The sequence below is a fragment of the Lepidochelys olivacea genome (assembly GCF_965140295.1).
Source record: "Lepidochelys olivacea isolate rLepOli2 genome assembly, chromosome: 9".
In the NCBI taxonomy this organism is placed as follows: Eukaryota; Metazoa; Chordata; order Testudines; family Cheloniidae; genus Lepidochelys; species Lepidochelys olivacea.
This window is the reverse complement of record NC_140419.1, coordinates 834116-853693: the sequence shown is the minus strand read 5'-3', so window position 1 is coordinate 853693 and position 19578 is coordinate 834116. Positions and strand designations below refer to the sequence as shown.

The 19578-nt window shown below is 51.3% G+C and overlaps 1 protein-coding gene across 3 annotated transcripts in view; it reads right to left on the bottom strand.

Annotated features, from left to right (window-relative positions):
* Positions 1–19578, bottom strand: part of LOC311525787 (very long-chain specific acyl-CoA dehydrogenase, mitochondrial-like) — a 54872-nt gene that overhangs the window by 23976 nt on the left and 11318 nt on the right. For 2 of the 3 annotated variants that reach the window (XM_084638123.1, XM_084638124.1), the window contains 11 exons: positions 19196–19310; positions 16801–16864; positions 15830–15902; positions 15052–15116; positions 14227–14361; positions 12585–12729; positions 11830–11959; positions 10034–10156; positions 7153–7351; positions 6072–6176; positions 4265–4351 (listed from right to left, as the gene is read on the bottom strand). In XM_084638123.1, the coding sequence (XP_084494249.1) occupies positions 4265–4351; positions 6072–6176; positions 7153–7351; positions 10034–10156; positions 11830–11959; positions 12585–12729; positions 14227–14361; positions 15052–15116; positions 15830–15902; positions 16801–16864; positions 19196–19278 (1209 nt within the window). In that variant the 5' untranslated portion in view covers positions 19279–19310. The remainder of the gene's footprint in view (positions 1–4264; positions 4352–6071; positions 6177–7152; positions 7352–10033; positions 10157–11829; positions 11960–12584; positions 12730–14226; positions 14362–15051; positions 15117–15829; positions 15903–16800; positions 16865–19195; positions 19311–19578) is intronic. The other variant, XM_084638125.1, reaches the window with a different exon arrangement.

The following is a 19578-nucleotide window of genomic DNA, read 5'->3' as shown; positions in this document are numbered from 1 at the left end:
TGCCTGTTCACACAGAACACAGCAGCAGTGTTGTCCGTGAGGACCTGTACTGTACATTCCTCGAGGTGTGGAAGGAAGGCTTGACATGCCAAGTGAATAGCTTGTAGTTCCAGAACATTTCTGTGGAAAGAGAGTTCTTGATCTGACCAAAGACCCTGAGTCTGATGGTCTTCTAGGTAGGATCCCCACCCCAGGGATGAAGCATTTGTGACCAATGTCACGGAGGGCAGAGTCGAGGAGAAAGGAACCCCTTTGCATACATTGGCAGGGTACACCCACCAATCTAGGGATGACAAGCCGCTCGCAGGTACGTGAGTCAGCATGTCCAATGGGTGATGAGATGGTCAGTAGATTGACTCCACCTGCCTTGCATGGCTCTGTGGTGAAAAGGCTGCCATGCTGAGTCACATATGTGCCAGCTGCCCTGTGCCCCAGAAGTCTCAGGCGATTCCTTACTGCTGTGCAAGGATGGGCGCTGAGGTCTGCACAGAGGTCCTGTCTTGCTTGGACTCTGGCCAGGCTCAAGTGCGCGCTTGCCGAAGTGGAGTCTAGATCTGCCCCAATAAGCCCGATTTTCTACACAGGGGTGAGAACTCACTTATCCTTGTCAGAACGAAGGAGTCTCTGGATCTTGTTGATGCCAACCTCCCCCTAATGTCTGGAGCGTCCCTGAATCAACCAGTCATCCAGGTACAGGAATTCCTGGACAACTGCCTTTCTGAGATGCACTGTCTCCATAGCCATGCACTTTGAAAAGACTCACAGGGCTGAAGATGGACTGAAAGGCAGGACAGTGAATGGATAATGAATGTTAGCCATGATGAACCTTTCTCCTGCAGCTCTGGTGGATAGCCTTGTGGAAATCATTCAAGCTGAGAGTGGCAAACCAGTCATTGGGATCTAGAGATGGATAACAGAGGCTAGAGTTACCAGGGGAAATGTTATCTCTTTATGTATTTGTTTAGGTTTTGCAGGTCCAAAATAGGTTTGAGTCTTCTCTCAGAAATAATGGGAACAGAATCCCTTCCCCCAGCGTTAAGGAGAGACCTCTTTGGCTCCCAACTGTAAACTAGACTGTATTTCTTGGATAAGAAAAGCCTTGTGAGATTGGCCCCTGAAAAGGGACTGGGGCTGGGTAGGTAGGTATGGGGAATAGAGACAAACTGCAGGGAATATCCTCATTCCACAGTGCTCAGTATCCAGTATCTGGCTGAAATATGGGTCCAATCAGCTAGGAAGTGGGCTAACCTGCTGCCAAAGGGAGTGATAGGAGAGATGAGATTCAGACACAGTGGTACTTTGGCCTCGACTAAGAAGTCCAATAGGCTGCTTAGAGGTCGAACACTGTCTTGATGAAGTTGAAGCAGATGGAGGAGGAGGTAGCCTTATCCTGTGGAATTTATGTCATCTCTGCTTGATCAGGCTGCCTCCGAGGGTAAAATGGCACCACTGGGTTGTCTGATGATGAAAGTGCCTGAACGTTCCTTCCCAGCGATCTAAGTGCTGCCCTAGAATCTTTTAGGGAATGCAGCGTTTCATTGGTTTTCCCTGTAAACAAATTAGGGCCTTTAAATGGGAGATCCTCAATTGTCAGTTGGATCTCTGCTGGAATCCCAGATGCTTGCAGCCATAAAGAGTGTCACATCATAGGCACAGATGCCATCACTCTAGCCTCAGCCTATTCAAGACGGCATGATGGGAAGATTGGACAACCCTTGTTAATCACAACTCAGTATTCCTGTCTAACATCTTCTGGCAGTTTGTCAATAAAGTTAGCCTGTTAACAGAGACTGGGAAACTGTATCTGACCAGGAGAGCCTGGTGATTTGCTATCCTGACCTGTAACCCTGACATTGCATAAATGTTTCTTCCAAAAAGATTTTGCAGTAAAAGAGTTTTTTGAAGTCATTATTTTGAGGTGGATTTGGCGTGACCTTGGCATGATTTATCATTGACTACACTCACCACCGAGCCCAGGGTAGGGTGAGAATAGAAATGTTCATGACCTTGGAATGGCACTTGGTATCTGCTCTCTGTTCTCTTGGCAGTGGGAGGAAGTGATCCTGGTGTTTGCCATATAATTTTTGTAGGCTCCAAGATGGCTTAATTAACCAGTAGAGCTACTCTACCAGGTCCTGAGGTACGTAAGACATTTCTCCAGACATTTCTCCTTGTCTCAGAGGTGACTTAGACAACTGAGGTCTCGGAGAAGTACGTAAAGTGGATGGAATGCTCCATGGGTTCCAGAGGGCCCATGGATAAGTCCTGGGGCCCCAGTGAAAAGTAGCCCTTGGCCCCTTGTCTCTAGACCTGCCCCTGAGAGAGCCCGGGTACCAAGATCTGGATCTCTGCGAGGAGGATAGAGAATTATGAGATCTCCTAGAACAGGACTGGGATGCATAAGGTTCCTTGGAGGCACAGTACTCCATGGTGCAGGTGACTGGGACTTGTGGCTGGATGTGGCAGTAGTGGGACAGCATGGTGGCTGACCCCGGGAGAGTACCAAGTGTTCGAGTTCCAGCTGCTATTCGTAGGTACCGACATTTGCCGTGCTGAGGCTGTAATCGAATGGTACGGCACTGATGGCGTAGACAGCTCCAGAGCTTGTGAAGAAATAGCTGCTACCTATGACTCTAGCTCTTGTACCATCGGGGAGTCTGGTATCAAAAGGCAAAGCAAGTCTCTCGCTGCTGCGTACAGGCTGTTGTTGGTGTCGAGGATGCCATGTACCTGTATGCAGACAATACAGATGGCCCAGGCCAAGGAGTTGGTCTCAATGGAACAGAGGATGGTACCAGAGTCCAAGACTCTACACATATTGCCAAGGAAGCATGTGGTACTGAGGAGCACGTAGCCAGGGCTGGTCCATATCTGACTGACTCCTGGAAGGGCCGGTCAGGGACTGGGAGATCCTTGATGAGGAAGATCTGTTAGGCTTAGAGGCATGTGGGTCACAGGATTCAGCTTCTTCTGGGGCCCTGGGGAGGGAGAACGATGTCTCCCTTCTGAACCTCTCTGAGGAGGGATAACGGAGACGTCCGGAGGTCACCCCATGGTGGAAGTAGAGCCCCAAGGATTGTGTGCCAAGCAACAGGGCTCGGAGGGAGGACGCAAGTTAGCTTGCATCAGAACACAAGAAAATTTCACTTCCTGAAATGGTTTGGTCCTAATTCTGAACCCACTACAAATCAGGTACCTACCCCGAACATGGCCCTCCCCCAAACCCTTCAGCCACTGGTAGTGAGAGTCACGGACAGACAGAGACTTATTAGAGCCAGAACTTTGTTTAACACCTGGGGACTGAGGCATGCCCTGGCACTGCGCGTCGACAGGGCTAACTACAAGTCTGAAAAGCCAAGAGAAAATGGACGGAAATGAGCCACTATCTAACCAATGAACCAAATTATTTACAACAAATTACACACGTCGCTCAGAGGAAAAGGGAAGATTTGTGCAAGCAGGCACACACGCGCCCCCTCCCGACCATGGGGTGGTGAGGAGGAACTGAAGGGGGGCTGGGGCGGCTCTGCCCCTTTATACCATCAGCTGGTAGCATGAGCGTGCAGAGGTCGCACGTGCCGCCCTGACAGGTACCACTCAGGGAAAAAGTTCTCCAGCTTCAGCACGCTGGGCATGCAGACACCTGACGTGGCCTGGCCATGTGCAATCACTCAACGAAGAACTGCAGGTACCGAACTGCCGGGTTCTGCTGCTGACTCCACAGGGGCTGCGACAGCACAGGACTGTGGCGGCAGCTGGGCAGTCAATGCAGGCAGTGCTGGGGGAAACAGCCTGGTCTGGAGAGAGACTTGTAGGAAAGCCAGCTCCAGTGGACACTGCTTAGTCACACCTGCCTGAGCAGTCTCCCTTTGCATTGTCCATGCCCAGCAGTGAGAGCGCAATGAGAACTGGGTGGTTTGGGGCGGAGGGATCTTCCAGGAGAAGGGTGGGACAGGAACAAGCCGCCTGCTAGAAGCAGGAGAGGCCGATCGCAGTCCGGGAGGGAGCTGCTCTCTGGCTCCAGGGTTGATGCCTCAGGCGGGGTTCCTGCAGGTGTAATCCCTGGGATGCAGTGCCACCAGAGAGGAGAGAATAGCTTGTCTCTGCAGCACGCCTTTCCCTTCCAGTGGGACACCGACGTAGCAAAGCCCTGACACCTGCTACTGCTCAGCAACGGGGCAGCATGAGCCCGACTCTGACAGGCCATGCTTGCTCTAACCCCTCCTTGCGGAGACATCTCGCGCTGGGAATCAAACACACTTACTGAGGCAAAAATCTTGCTGATTGCAGCTTCGAGCATGTAATCGGGCACCTTCATGTCCATGTTGGCGCTCACCACGTAGGCCATCGACTGCAGGGAAGCCAGCCATTTGCCTTTGGTTACACGGTGTATGTGCCAAAGACACCATCCCACACCCCAAGGTATGCTGTATGGAGGGCCTGGCTTGGCTCGGCTCCATCCTCTCCCTCTCTTCTGCAGCGGGCACTGCCCATCAGAGGTCCCATCTCAAAATCTAGTCCTCCCATGCTGTCCCCTGCAGGCACAAGGCTCGTCCTGACCTGATTCATAAGGGCACTACCCTCTCCTCCTTTCATCCCCCCTCAGCCCAATTCCCTGCCCTGCACACAAGAAGCCAGTCAGCGAAGGGCAAGCTGAGGGGCAGGAAGATGCAGTGGATTTCAAACCTGTGTAACCCTGGGATCTTGTCATCATTAGCCTCATCCCCCTCCCACCACACACCGCCAGGGGTCGTTATGCTCATTTGTTCTATCTCATTTCCAATTAGACTGTAAATGCTGGGGCAGGGACCAGGCCTTTCCCAGTGCTCAGATGCACAAGGGGACCGGATCCTGACTGGGGCAGCTGGGCACTGCTGCAATAAAAACCACCTTAAACCAGCTCATAACAGAGACGGCTGCTAGTCATCCTGCCGCCCGCTTCACCCTCGGCGAGCACACAACTGCCCGAGGGGGCACAGCCGCTCCTGCACAGCTCAGCAACGGGCCACAGCCATTAGGGGAAAATGCATGTTTCAGGTAATAGTGGGAGGAAGCTGTGTGGGTGACAGAGAGAGATACAGTCCTCCTCTCCTGCAGGGTGGATTCCCTGGAATTGTGAGTTCCTGGATTGGTTGGCCAGGATGGGAGAGGAAAGAGGTGTTTTGTTGGGAGGATTGGGGTTGCTTGTTTTTTTTAAACCCAAGGCTGCTTCCAATCCGCAGGACAAGAGGAATTTTAAAGGGCCAGAGCTGTGGGCAGCATGGAATTACTCACGCTGGAATTTGGCCGGGATGCTGAGGTTAACACAGCTCCAGTCCTATGAACCGGTCTATGGGAACATTGCCAAAACTCAGCACAGGGCTCCCAATACCACTCTGGGGCACTGGCTCAGAGTCAGAGGGCCTGATTCTTCCCAAATGCACATGGGTTTCAGGCCAGCTTTATGCCAGAGTCTTTATGGCACGACTCCCACTTTACACCAGTGTAGGCAAGCACAGAATCAAGCCCAGAGAAATGAGGGCTGCCCAGTGATTTGCCAACACCACCTGGAAGTCTCATCCAAACACTGAACCAACCCAGCCTGCCAGCTCAGCCTCTGAGATATGACACCAGCACAAACTGGGATGGCAGCAGGTACAATCTGTTCTATTTGATATAGATTTTTATACCATCTGCATCACTGTAGTATCTGAGCGCCATCCACCTATGCATTAAATAACATATAATATCAAGTGTGGGTCACTTTCTCTCATCCACTCCCCAGAGGGAGAACTGGGTGTGCAGTGGACTGTTTTGTTTTTTCATTGTGTTTATTTATATGACAACACTGCTCTGTGTTTATATCAGAGAAGGCAGGTCAGAGAATGTGCCTGGGGCTTGAGAAGGAAGCAGGGAGGTGTGGGATGGTTCTTAGTCCATGGTAAACTTCATTCCACAGTCTGGGGTGGGACCAGCCCCCCAGAACGCCCTGTCTCCTGAACAGACAAGCTTTACCCTGAGAGTTCTGCTGTGCCTGTACAATGGAGTTGTTGACCATGGTCTTGATCCTGCAATTAAGAGGAATTTCTCACCTCCGTAACATAGTGCAGCATGGCCATCCGTGCAACTTTCTCCTGAATAGCCCCATAGTTGCTGATCTTGTCTCCAAACTGCTTACGATTAGCAGCATGATCAACCTGGTGTTACATAAGAACCCATGATCACAGCAAGAAGCTAATGTAATACAGACAAGAGGAATTTAGTCTGTGTCCAAGCTGCAGGATTTGACCATATATTTCAATTTTAAACAAAATCAAGTTAGCTAATGTTTATAGGAATATCTATACTAGGATGTCAAGCCCTATGTAGCTTGTGTCGGCCAAGCTTGCTGCACACCCCAGGGGCTCCTGGCATCTCTCCCATCCCCACAAGATCCCTGTGAGCCACCTCCTACCCCCTCTAGTGCACAGACTCATTTCAACCCTCCCATTCGCTCCCCCAGGCCACAGGCTCTGTGTATATTCCATTTCCCCCTTTTGGGTTTTCCAATTTCCACCAAAATCAATAGGCTTCTGCCCAGTGATGCCTAGAAAAATTTCTGAAATTTTGCAATTGATTGGATACAGCGTTCCAAAGGTATCACATTACATCCAACCAGAAACACCACCAAGTTAATTCTAAGGGTCTTGTAAGCTCGGCCATCAACTTAACTCCAGCCCCAAAACCCCAGCCCTTAGCCCAATCTCATCCCATTACACAAAAGAGAGAAGAAGAATTTCTGTCTAAAAGACTAACCAACATATGCAGCTAAGTAAACTAAGGCCCCAAATCTGGACACGTCTTACAAGCATGCGGAGAATCCCACTGAAGCCATCAGGACCAGACATATGCTTAAAATTAAACACAGACATTTCACTGTAATTCTATTTGTCTAAATGCAGATCTTTGACCTGTTGGCTCTTCCAGCATCAGCTCCTATCTCTCTCTCTGGATACACATGTAACATGGGTTTCCCAGAGCCATTCCCCCATGGGGATGTCCCACAGAATAACTGACCCTTGCGTCTCACTGACTACGCTCTGCTAACATGTGGGACAGGTAGACAGTCCATTGTCACTTGTCCTGCACAAACCATCCGCGTGATCTAATCCTGTTTCAAGAACAAGAACGTACGGCTTTGACAATCACTCCACGCATGGTGCCTGCCAGGGCGGAGGCCATCCCAAAGCGCCCATTGTTCAGTATGTTCATGGCGACCAGGAAGCCTTTTCCAAGCTCCCCGAGCAGATTTTCTGCTGGCACCTTCACGTTATCAAAGTGCACTTCAGCTGTATTGGAGCACTTGATCCCCATCTTCTTCTCCGGGGGGCCACTGACAAAACAGAAGGAAACGAGAGATGACCTCAGCCTGGCTGTGACCTTTGGACATGCACACCTATCTGCATGTGCAGTTTCTGCATTTGTGCCTGCAAATGAGCATTCTCACATGCGTGCTGGTAACTGCGCACCCTGGCCCTGACCCTGCAAAGGGGCAAGTGCCCTCGAACTCACAGTGAAGTCAATGGAAGTTGAGGCGACTCAGCTTCTGGTAGGATCCAAGTTACTTGATCTACATGTGATAAAACCTGGCAGTGTGCAAAGGTGGGTGCACATTTACATGTGGTAATTCTGTGTGCCAATAAAATGTTAACACAATGTCCTATATAGAAACAGGGAGCAGTTTAAACATAAACTAAATAACCATTGCCCATTTCTAAAGGCTCTGGAACATTGTACCCTATGCCAGACCATGTAGCTGCATAATCTCAAGCACTGTGCCCTGGTAATGCCAACACTTCTCTCCTAATGTTTGTCATACTCATTGTAGCAAATCGCTCAGCAGAGGGAAGTTTAAAGGAGCATGGATTATATTTTGTTATAAATGGAAAGTGAAAGTGGTGCGTGAACATAATGGTCTAGCACCCTCTTGTGGCTGGAGGCCTGGAAAGCAGATCCAAGGACTTCAGCACCTGATAGACAGCTGGATAATCATTATAGCATCCCTGGTTAAAGTCCCACACTATGGTGCTTGACCCTACAAGGTGCTGAGTCCCTCCAGGATCAGGCATGGCATTTGGCATGGCAGGACGGTGTGGTCAGATGTTTGGCTGCGAGCGTGCGTTCTCCTAGTGTGCTGTCCCAGCTCTGTGCAAACAGCTGGCACAGCAGACCTTGAGCAAACTGCCCAATCATCACAAGATCTGTTAAGGTACGAAGGCACCCAAGCAGGTTTATTGTTGATATGGTACTAGTATCCCACAGACTCTACTGGACCACTAATACTTGTATGCCTGTAACAATGGACCAGCTCAGTGAACGGCGGGACTTTCTGTTCCTCCCTCGGCCAGGGGAAGACACTCCCTTTGAGGCAGTGATTGTATACATCAATACAAAGAAGTTACGTACTGCCCCTCTGAGGTAGTTAGTTGACACCTTCTGACGTAGACGGTTACACTCCATCACCTTGTACATCTTTATCCATCACACTGTCATCCTGACCCTATCTTTAGGATGGGTCAGTGTGCTGCTGTTACCTTTAGGGAATGTGTTGGTATCGGGGTGTTCTGGTACCACCCTTCTGGAATGTGTTTGTGCAAGTGCTCTGTGCCCAGCACCTCTTAGGAACGTGTGTTTTGGCAATATCAGCCCTGTTCTTGCCAGAGTCTGTGAGCAGGGCCTGCCTCTAGCTCACAGCCTGACTTTGCTTGATATTAGCAAAGTTTTGACCGTTACTTTAGCCCAGGCCTCAGGACTCATACCAGGCCTCTGATACAAGGCCTTATGTCTCAGTCTCTCTTCCTTCTACATTCCCCCACTTTTTGTCTTTTTATGGGGAGAATGTTTACCCATCATCCTGGAAAAGCATAATGCAATGAGGAAAATAGCAATAAATAACAACACTTAATATTTATTACACTTTTCGTTGTTAAAAGTGCACAAACTGGCCAATGATAACACCACTTTTGGGTGGCAGGGAAGTATTGCTATCACCCTTGAACCGACAAGGGAATCAAGGCATACAGCAGTTAAGAGACTTGCCGAAGAGCATACAAGTCAGTGCTGGAAACACGGTTCCTGGATCTTAGTCCTAGGCTGAGCCTTGTAAACATAAGGACATAGGAACATAAGAATGGCCACAGTGCAGGGGTTCTCAAATTTCATTGCACCGCGACCCCCTGCTGACAACAAAAGTTACTACACAACCCCAGGAGCGGGGACTGAAATCTGAGCCCATCTGAGCCCCACTGCCCTGGGTGAGATGGCAGGACAAAACCCAAGGGCTTCAGTCCCAGGCAGGGAGCCTGTAATCTGAGCCCCAATGTCCAGGGCTGAAGCCCATGGGCTTTGGCTGCAGCCCCAGGAGGTGGGGCTCAGGCTTCGGCCCCAGGCCCCAGCAAGTCTAAGACAGTCCTGGTGACCCCATTAAAATTGGCTCACGACTCACTTTGGGGTCCGGACCCACAGTTTGAGAACCACTGCCATAGTGGGTCAGACCAAAGGATCATCTAGCCCAGAATGCTGTCTTCCGAAAGTGACCAATGCCAGGTGCCCAGAGGGAATGAACAGAATCTGGCAATTATCATGTGATCCATCCCCTGTCACCCAGTTCCAGCTTCTGTCAATTAGAAGTTTAGTGACACTCAGCGCGTCGGGTTCCATTCTGATAGTAGCCATTGATAGAGCTATCCTCCATGAACTCATCTAGTTCTTTTTTGAACCCGGTTATAGTTTTGGCCTTCACAACGTCCCCTGGCAACGAGTTTCATAGGTTGACTATGTGTCATGTGAAGAAATACTTCCTTTTGTTTTAAACCTGCTGCCTGTTAATTTCATGGGTGACTCCTGGTTTTTGTGTGATGTGAAGGGGTAACACTTTCCTATTCACTGTCTCCACACCAGTCATGATTTTATAGACCTCAATCATATCCTGCTGAGTCTCTTTTCTAAGCTGAACAGTCCCAGTCCTTTTAATATCTCCTCAAACCGTGCCTGTTAAGTTATAAACTTCTCTCACCTGGTCACGCCCCCAAACGCTCTCTCCACAATGAAGGCTGAGATTTTGTCCTTCACTTCCCCTGTTGGCTGCTTTACCGGGGTCTTGGCGAACACTGTGAAGATCTCAGCTATCCCTCCATTACTGGAACCCAAAGCGATTAGGGAAACAGTGAGTCCCAGCTCCCGATCACCTGTATTTACTCAGGCTCTTCTCTTTCCCTCTCAGTGATTTCCCTTTTTCCATTACATCCTTTTACGCACACTTTTTTACTGCAGTTAATAACAACAGCAGCTAGCCTGTGTGTAATTAGCCCTAGCACAACACTTCATGCTGTCAGAGACAAACAATAATTCATCTTCCTCTCCTCCTTAGAGGGAGGTAATTAGACTGCATTATCCAGAGACAATTCAGAGGTGAGGCAGATGGTGGATAAATTACACACCCTGGTTGAATGAGTGCATCCCACACACTAAGGCTTGCATATATACACAAGTTGTCATGCTTTACCCACACCGGTCTAGTTAAAGTGATACAATGCCCCTAGTACAGACACTATGGGAGGAGGAATAAGCTATAGCGCCATACGGACCCTTTATACCAATAGAGTTGAGTGCATACCAGAGGTTGTACCAGTGTGAGCAATTCGGTAAAAAGTCACACCCCTACCTGACAAAGTTATACTAGTGCCAAACCTGTGTGTGGACCAGGCCTATGGGGCAGAAGGGGAAGGCTGTAGCAGGAAAAGGAGCCAGGGATGGGTAAGGTAAAGTCGAGCCCCTTTCTTTTAGCTAAGACCTTGTTATACCTTCCTGCTGGCTGTCTTCCCTGATATAAACCTGCTCTTCCACCCCCTCACCGTAACTTTCCCTGACACCTGATTACTGACATACAGCTGGAACCACCCATTACATACCTTAGAACGTGACCTAGAAAGACAAGGGACTTGCCCAAGGCCATACAGGGACTCAGTGGCAGAATGGGGGCTAGAACTCAGGAGTGCCTCACTCCCAGCATGGTGCTCAGTACATTCTACTACACTGCCTCTCCTTGGGCCACAGGAAAACATCCTGATTAATTCACTGGGACCTAAGCATGCGCTGAAATGCTATCTTGGCTCAGGACTATAGTTAGCCCTGATCACGGATGCTCTAACATCTTATACCCTAAACAGCAGGGGCAGGGGAGCTGGTTCAACCGACGTGAGAAACTACTCTTCTGAATCATCACTCCAGTTCTGCACCATAAGGTTTGGGGAAGTCCCACATCTCCTCCTCCTTCCAGGCCCACAACTGCCTCTCTGTACCAGGGTGTGACGGGGTCTGCTTACCCCGCACGAGCCCAGACAGGGTTAAGTCCATATTACTGACAGCGGAAGTCCTGCCTCCCCGGCGGGACTGGGCATGCTCCAGATGCTCTAGCAATATAAAGGGAGGAAGCCCAGCTCGTTCTGGGCTGGAGGCTGTAGGCAAGGACCTGTCTGGGAAGCTCCTGCGGAGGGCCAGCTACAGCCCTTGACTGTGCTGGGATTCAGAGCCTCCCCAGGCCCACTTGAACCCCAGCGACTGGAGGAGCCACAGGAGGCTGACCCCAAGCAGGGCTGGGCCCAGGCTGCAGGATTCATCCCGTCCCCCCTGCCGAGGACCCTGGGCCGGATCTCACAGGCTTTGGGAGCTCCAGTCGAAGTGCATTTCCTGCTGTTATGCTGAGCAAGAGCTCTGATGGCTTTGGACGCTTCCTGTGTCACCGGGGCCTGCAGAATCTCCCGGCTCTCATGGGACCTCGAGGAACCCTTTCAACCTCCCGACTTCTCTCACCTGATCCATATTTTCCCGCCGTTCAGCGTGTAGAATTTCCCACACTCGCTGAGCTCTGCGAGGGTTTTAATAGATGCTGCGTCTGAGCCACTAGACGGCTCCGTCAGGCAGAAGGCAGCGATGGTCTCTCCTGCAGAAGGGAGCAGAACGGTCACCAATGGCACAGACTTTAACAGCATAGAGAACACAAAAGAACCCACACGCAGCCAGGGCTCTGCCGGGGGCCCAGGACCCGCACTGCCCTGAGGACTCCCCACCTACACAGCAGGGAGTGAGTCCATGGCAGGCAGGCACGTCGGGCGGGATGAGGATGGGGTGGGGTACATCCATGCACACCCCAGGGCAACCAGCTGGCCGTATGTAAACAGACAACTACAGAAAGCTGCACTTTTCTGCAACTCAGCCGGTGCCTTGCCTTGGGTATCCCGCAGATCCCCTGCTGGCACAGCGACATGCCAGCCTGCAGTGTGAGCTCGAAGGCTGTGCTCTGACGGGGCTTGAGGGCTTCTGCACTGAACTGGCAGAGCAGTGCAGAGAAGCTTGCACAGAGCTTGCCTGTGCTAGACCTAGCTCTCCCCACTGCTGTCAGCCGCCCGCCGTCACCACCCCTCCCCACAGCCTGCAAGCAGAGTGCTGAAAGCCCAGCTCAGAGCAGTGTCTGGGAGACCTGCAAGAAGCCAGGAGGGTGGGTAAAGATCTACATTATACCTTTCATAGGGCACAACAGAGTGAAGAAAACAGGCCCTGTTTCCTACCAGATGCTAGCTTGGGCAGGTATTTCTCCTTCTGACTCTGGGTCCCAAAGAGCAGGATTCCCTTAAAGCCGATTGACTGATGAGCACCAAGGCTTATGCCCACACCAAGGTCGTGCACTCCAACCACCTCCACCATCCGAGCATACTAAAGGGAAAGCAAAAGAGAAATGGTGGGGACGGGGATTAGGTTGGAACCGCTGCCCAGTTTGACCTTCAGATACTACAGCTTCTGGGGACTAGCAAACACTCCACATCAACACTAATATTAACACTGCTCCCATCTGCTCCTCCTAATCACCCCTGCCAGGGCCCAATGCAGGACACTGGGGGCACAGACCAGTCATCAGGAGCCTTCAGACACTCTCAGGCGCATTCAGCTGGCTGATCCCTGCCCCGCACTGTGTCTGGCTCACAAGGGCAGAGGGGAGGAGGTAGGAGAAGGTTTGGGTAGAACTTTTTAAAAGAGGAAAAAGAAAACCCACACCTAGCGAGATATGCACATTGGAGATGTTACTGATACATCATCTGTCTACCACTGTGTCTGTCTTGTCTATTTAGGGACTGCCTCTGACTGTTTGGCCGAGCAACACCCAGCCATGCGCTACTGCAGAATTGATGGTAATGAATATTTATTGATGGAATTACTAGAAAGCAAGACTCAGGGAAGTGACTAGACTACTGTCATATAGCAAGAGGAAACCAGGTCTGGGAACAGAATCTGGTTCTCCCAGCTCCCACGCTGGTTCCCTATCCCACACTGCCTCACCTCTGAACTATCCAGGTGATATTTTCACACTCCCTAGCTACTATAACGGGCACAGGATAAAAACCTAGCTGGAGGGATTGGTGGAGCTCAGCACAGCAGCTGGAGGCTTTCCAGTGACTGTTGGTCTACTGCCTGTAGGGACAGCCCTGGTCTGTGTGGGGCTGACAGGTGACGTGGCTTCAGAGCTCTCAGATCTTCCAGAGGGTTAGGCCAGGTGGGTACAAACTGGCTAACCGTCTTTTCTGTGCTGTTACAACTAAACCCTGGTAGAGCTTGGACCCTGCATAGGGAGGTGAAGCTTGTCCGCACAAACTGACACGTAGCTGTCTGTGGCTCACTGGGGACTGAGAGAACGCAGCAAGCTGGATTCATATGCCCGGTGCACAGGACCACAGGAATGGAACGTCATGCACTTCAGCGTCAGGCTGAGCACAGCCATGCTCCCCAGGCAGGGCTTCATTTGGAATGAAAGAGGTGCCTGGGATCCAGCAACTTTTTACTTTCATACCTGATGCAGCAAGTCCAGCGGGGCCGGGCTCTGAACTGCCAGGCTCTGGCACAAAGTAAGCACTGCCCCTTCGCCTCTGAATCACAGCCCCGCTCTTCTCTGCTCCCGACCTCCTCCAGGAAGAGACTCTACCATGTTACAGTGGGGGAGGGGCCACGAGAAGAGAGAACGGGCCCACCTGCCCGCCAGGTGAGGACAGCTCTCACGCTCCGAGTCAAACCCGGGGGAGGCTGGATCTGAGTTCCATGCCTGGCCCCCCCATCACAGGCCTGAGCCAGACACTGGCTCCAAACACCCGACCTCAGGGCGAGTTCAGATCCCGGCCCCTACTGTCCCGTCATGCCTGCACCCCCAAGGCTCTGTCTTACCTGGGTGTTTGTCAGCCCAACTCCCCCCAGCTCCTCAGGCACCTGCAGCCCAAAGGCTCCCATCTCCTTCAGCCCCGCCAGGGTGGTCTTCTCAATGCTCTCCAGCTTCTCGTTCTCCACAGGATCATTGACCTCCTTCAAGTAATGAAAGGGAGCGAGTGAAAGGCAGGTGCCACGCCGAGGCGAACGCTGCATGGGGCAAGGCCGGAGGGGCCGGCAAAGTCGCCGTTTACGCATTGCCTACCGGGCACCAAGGAGCTGCTGGATCCTAGAGCAGGCAATCTGGGCACTGGTGTGTTAGTGTCCTGCTGTTGCTGTGCGAGTGAGCCCGAGGGTCAGTGTGTGTGTGTGGGGGGGGTAAGCCTCGGAGTGAGCGATCTATGACCTGATTGCCCTTCCCCTCTGCCTCTGCCCCACGCTCCCTCCCTCCAAGCCTGTTCTCTATCTCTGGGGAGGGCCAGGCCTCGCAGAGCCACCCTGTCTTTCAAATATCCCTGCGGAAAGGCCACCCACATGAACTCCTTCACTGCCAACACCCAAACAGGTAACCCACGCCTCGGTCTGACAGACTGGTGGCGCGTTGTATGAGACATGGCCATTAGCGGCACTCAGGAAATCACAATCAGGAGGAGAACGTGGATGTGCACTTGTGCATCCTCCAGGCTTCAGAAAGAGGGTAGATTCGCCAGGAGAAGTAATTTTTTTAATGGTGGTGAGGCCAGCCGTCCCACGTCACTGTCTGAGGAAGACAGAGTCCTTTTCTTTTGTTTACAACACACACTTCAGGCTATTCCGTAATCAAACAGGCAGCAGACTGCCACTAACCTTGAAGAAGCGGGTGCAGGGATCTACCAGGGCTTGCAGGAACTGCATCTGCTCCATTGAGAGCACTAGGGAGGGGCAAAGTTACAGCTAGATTAGCAGGATGTGTCTAACCCTCATCACTTTATTACATGATTTGACACAAACACCCTTATGTGAGGAGGCACCTTCTAAGACTGGATGTTTGTCTAAGAGATCTGCTGTAGTCCAGAAGGGGTGGAATGGGGCAGGGCTGGGGCAGGAAGGGCGGGGGGGCGAACAGGGGTGGGGGCTTTGGGGAAGGGGTGGAATGGGGCGGGGCTGAGGCAGGAAGGGCGGGGGGGCAAACAGGGGTGGGGGCTTTGGGGAAGGGGTGGAATGGGGCGGGGCTGAGGCAGGAAGGGGCGGGGGGGGCGAACAGGGGCGGGGGCTTTGAGGAAGGGGTGGAATGGGGCGGGGCTGGGGCAGGAAGGGCGGGGGGGCGAACAGGGGTGGGGGCTTTGGGGAAGGGGTGGGAGGGGTGGGGTCTTGGGGAAGAGGTGGAGGGGGGCTAGAGCAGCACGCAGCAGTGCAGGTGTCCTACACAGCTGCATACTTTGCGTATGGGTAGGGATGGCCCTGTCTGGTCAGCAGACTGAGCCGAGAGCTCCATGGAAACTCAACTAGCCTCTCGCTGGGGGTGGGAGGAGCACATGGCCTGTGTTCTGTGACTTTGGTGGCTTTGCTCTGCTATGCCATTAAACCAGCAAAGGTCACCATCAGCACTAAATCCATAAGGAAATTTTAAATAAAAATATCCTACCTGCGGGAAAAGGAAAAACATTGTCAGGTATAAGCTTCCCGTTGAACAGGTTCATGACAAAGGATGTGGATTCCTGGAGGAGAGAGATGATAACAAGAGCACTTACACACATGAGCCCTGCAGAGCGGAGTGATACTAGGAGAGGGAAGTTCATGGTATGCTTTCTGCACAGCTCAGAGGTGGGGAGTCCAGGAGGAGAACCGCTCCTGTGCTGACTGCAGAACCATGGCACCCTGCAGGACATGCTGAGAAGCACAGTGAAAATGTGCGTAAGTGAAGAGGGTATTTTTGCCTTTGCGGAGATCTCGGGACTGTGGTGCACCCAACGCCCACAGAGAGGTTGCACCTGTTCTCAAAGGCTCAGAGCTCTCAAGATCACGGACAGCTGTTCTGATGATGTCATGCTTCCACGTCGTGTTTCATTGGCTGGGCATATTGTCACTCTGCAGTGTGGCCTCTTGGGAGAGGCTGCCAAGACCCCCCTTTACTGTCATTGTGCAGCAGACGGGGAGGCTGTTAAGAATTGAGCTGCTTTTCAGATTTTCCTCCCAGTTCTTATTCACACACTTGCCTCAAACACAACGTGAATCTCATTAGATGTCAGGCCTCCACGCTTGTGTGGTTTGGCACCATTACAGTACCATACCCGCTGTGTTACCCTAGAGCCAGCAGAAGCAGCATCAGGCATCACTTTATTTTCTTCTTTGGTGCTTTATTTTTTTATATGCCAATGCTATTCACTGCCTCTGAGGCTGACCAGATCTGATTGCCACGCCCAGCTGAAGTCAATGGGAGAGGAGTGAGCTGAGAATCAGGCCTACAGTATCTATGAAGTACAGAGGAGTCCCCCCTGGGGACAGTGGCAGTCTCACCATCAGTCATTAACACAGTCCGGGACAAAGCACTGAGCGCAGACCTGCAGCCACTTCCCAAGGCTTTCAAAGCAAAATTATACAAGCAGTGTGACTTACCTTGTTCGCTTTATTTGAGTATCTCCCTTTTTGATGTGTTATATAGTATGGAGGCGATGTCAGTCTGGGGAAAAGAACAAAATCGCTGTGACATCATGCAAGTGCAATTTTCACCATCAGTCACAAGCATTTACTTGGGTGAGTGTCAGCAGTGGAAGGCATGTGTCTGCGGTTTGATGGTCACGGCACAGCACCTTTAAAGAAAGCCCGAGAGACCACCTGGAAAACTGTAAAAGGAACCTGCTTCGATGGCATCTCTGATCTCCATCTTTACTACCAGGGATTTTGCACAAAAGCAGTATTTTAGGTTCTTTCGCCAGCTGGTACTTTATTGGGGAAAACAGGCAGACGGGAGTTTATTTAGTAAGAGTAATTAACTACTCAGGCTCCCCAAACAGATATGGATCTTGGGAACTAGCACTGGAGTTGGCTTTTTAGGGTACGTCTTTGCTTTAAAAAAAAAGGGGGGGGCATGTTCTTAACTCAGGTTAGGTAACCCAGGATAAAACAGCAGTGAAGCACAGTAATTTGGCTTTTAACTTGAGTTAGCCACTCGAGTTAAAGCCGATAGGGGAGCCTGGGGTTGACTTGACCTGCTAACTGGGTTAAACACAGAGTTGCCATGTCTTCACTGCTATTTTAGTCCAGCAAGCTAACCTGGGTTAAGCACACATATTTTTGGAGGGGTGGGGGGGCGCAATGAAGACATACCTCTAGAATCTAACTCCATCTGTCTTGCTGCATAGGTATTATGGTGCTGGGCACACCAAAAATACTTCGATATTTGAAGTGTTAGCTAGAAACAGCTTCCATAAAGCCCTCCTTTAACTTTGTCTTATAAGTTTGATCTGATACCTGCCAGATACCGTCCAAAGTCAAAGGAGAATGTTTCTACACACCTTGAAGAAAGCTTGTCAACCTGTCTTTGAGTTACAGAGCTTTAAAGTGCCCTGAGGTGAAGCTCTGACTTCTCTTAATTTTTTTTGTTCTGGTTTGGCCCCTGGACCCTCACGGTCGAGTTACAGCTCCTTGGAGTGCGGCGCTAGCCAGCTTTGAAGAAAATAGGCTGTAATTAAGCAAACTGGATGATTATTTTTGTGTGTAGTTTTGGGTCCAATCCTGCTCCCACTGATTTTGATGGAAGTTATGGGCACGTTTGTTTCTTTGTCCTTTATAAGAATAACATATCGGTTTGTTCTATGTTGTGAACAATGGATCAGCCTGCTCCCCCCTCTGCTTCTGTAAACAATGGGTCAGTCTGCTCCCCCCTCCCTCCTGCAAACAATGGGTCAGCCTGTTCCCTCCCCCATAAATAATGGATTAGCCTGCTCCCCCCCACACACAAACAATGGGTCAGTCTGCTCCCCCCTCCCCCTGAAAACAATGGGTCAGCTTGCTCTCCCCCCCTCACAAATAATGGGTCAGCCTGCTTCTCCCCCCTCTACCCCCGCAAAACAATGGGTGAGCCTGCTCCCTCCCCCACAAATAATGGATTAGCCTGCTCCCCCCCCCCCCACAAACAATGGGTCAGCCTGCTCCCCCCTCCCCCTGAAAACAATGGGTCAGCCTACTTCCCCCCCACACACACACACACAAACAATGGGTCAGCCTGCTCCCCTCTCCCTGTGAAAACAATCATAGAATCATAGAATCATAGAATATCAGGGTTGGAAGGGACCCCAGAAGGTCATCTAGTCCAACCCCCTGCTCGAAGCAGGACCAATTCCCAGTTAAATCATCCCAGCCAGGGCTTTGTCAAGCCTGACCTTAAAAACCTCTAAGGAAGGAGATTCTACCACCTCCCTAGGTAACGCATTCCAGTGTTTCACCACCCTCCTAGTGAAAAAGTTTTTCCTAATATCCAACCTAAACCTCCCCCACTGCAACTTGAGACCATTACTCCTCGTTCTGTCATCTGCTACCATTGAGAACAATGGGTCAGCCTAATTCCCCCCACACACACACAAACAATGGGTCAGCCTGCTCCCTTCTCCCTGTGAAAACAATGGGTCAGCCTGCTTCTCCTCCCCCCCACACACACATACAAACAATGGGTCAGCCTGCTCCCTCCTGTCTCCTCTCCATCCCCGCCCAGCTGTGCTGGAAAGGGCAAGAGGGGGCGAAGAATCCCTGGCGCTGCCCCCAGGGCCAGGCTCGACAAAGGGAGTTACTGCATTTTAGCTATGGCGCAAGGACAGAGACTCATAGACGTTATGGCCTGACAGGAGCATCATGATCTAGTCTGGCCTCCTGCTCATGGCAGGCCACAGAACCTCACCCACCTGCTGCTGTGATGGACCCCTCACCTCTGGCTGAGTTACTGAACTCCTCAAGTCACGGGTAAAGATTTCAAATCCGCCAGCTGTACTCATAAATTGAGCTCAGTTTACTCTACCTGAAGTGGGGCGTAGCCAGAGCTTGTGCCCAAAGTTGCCTCCACCAGCTGGCACTCAGTCTAGTCCTGATCAAACGAAGCATTCTCTCTGCAGGCACTGCTCAGCTCACTTCCTCTGCGGAAAAAGGAGGAGGGTGAACACAAGACAAGGTGTATGTAGCAATTTATCCCGAAATCTGAACCATTTCATCACTCCAGTCAAGGCCAACATCACCAGGGGACCTATCTCCCTTCTAAACAGCCTTCCCCCAACCCCTCCTTTTTGGGCTTGATCCCAAATAGCCCCTACCAGGGCTTTCCCGCCTCCATTGTATGGCATGTGTAGCCTATACAGGATCTTCACTATTTCCCATCCCAAAATTCAGCCCCGATCCCATAGTGGG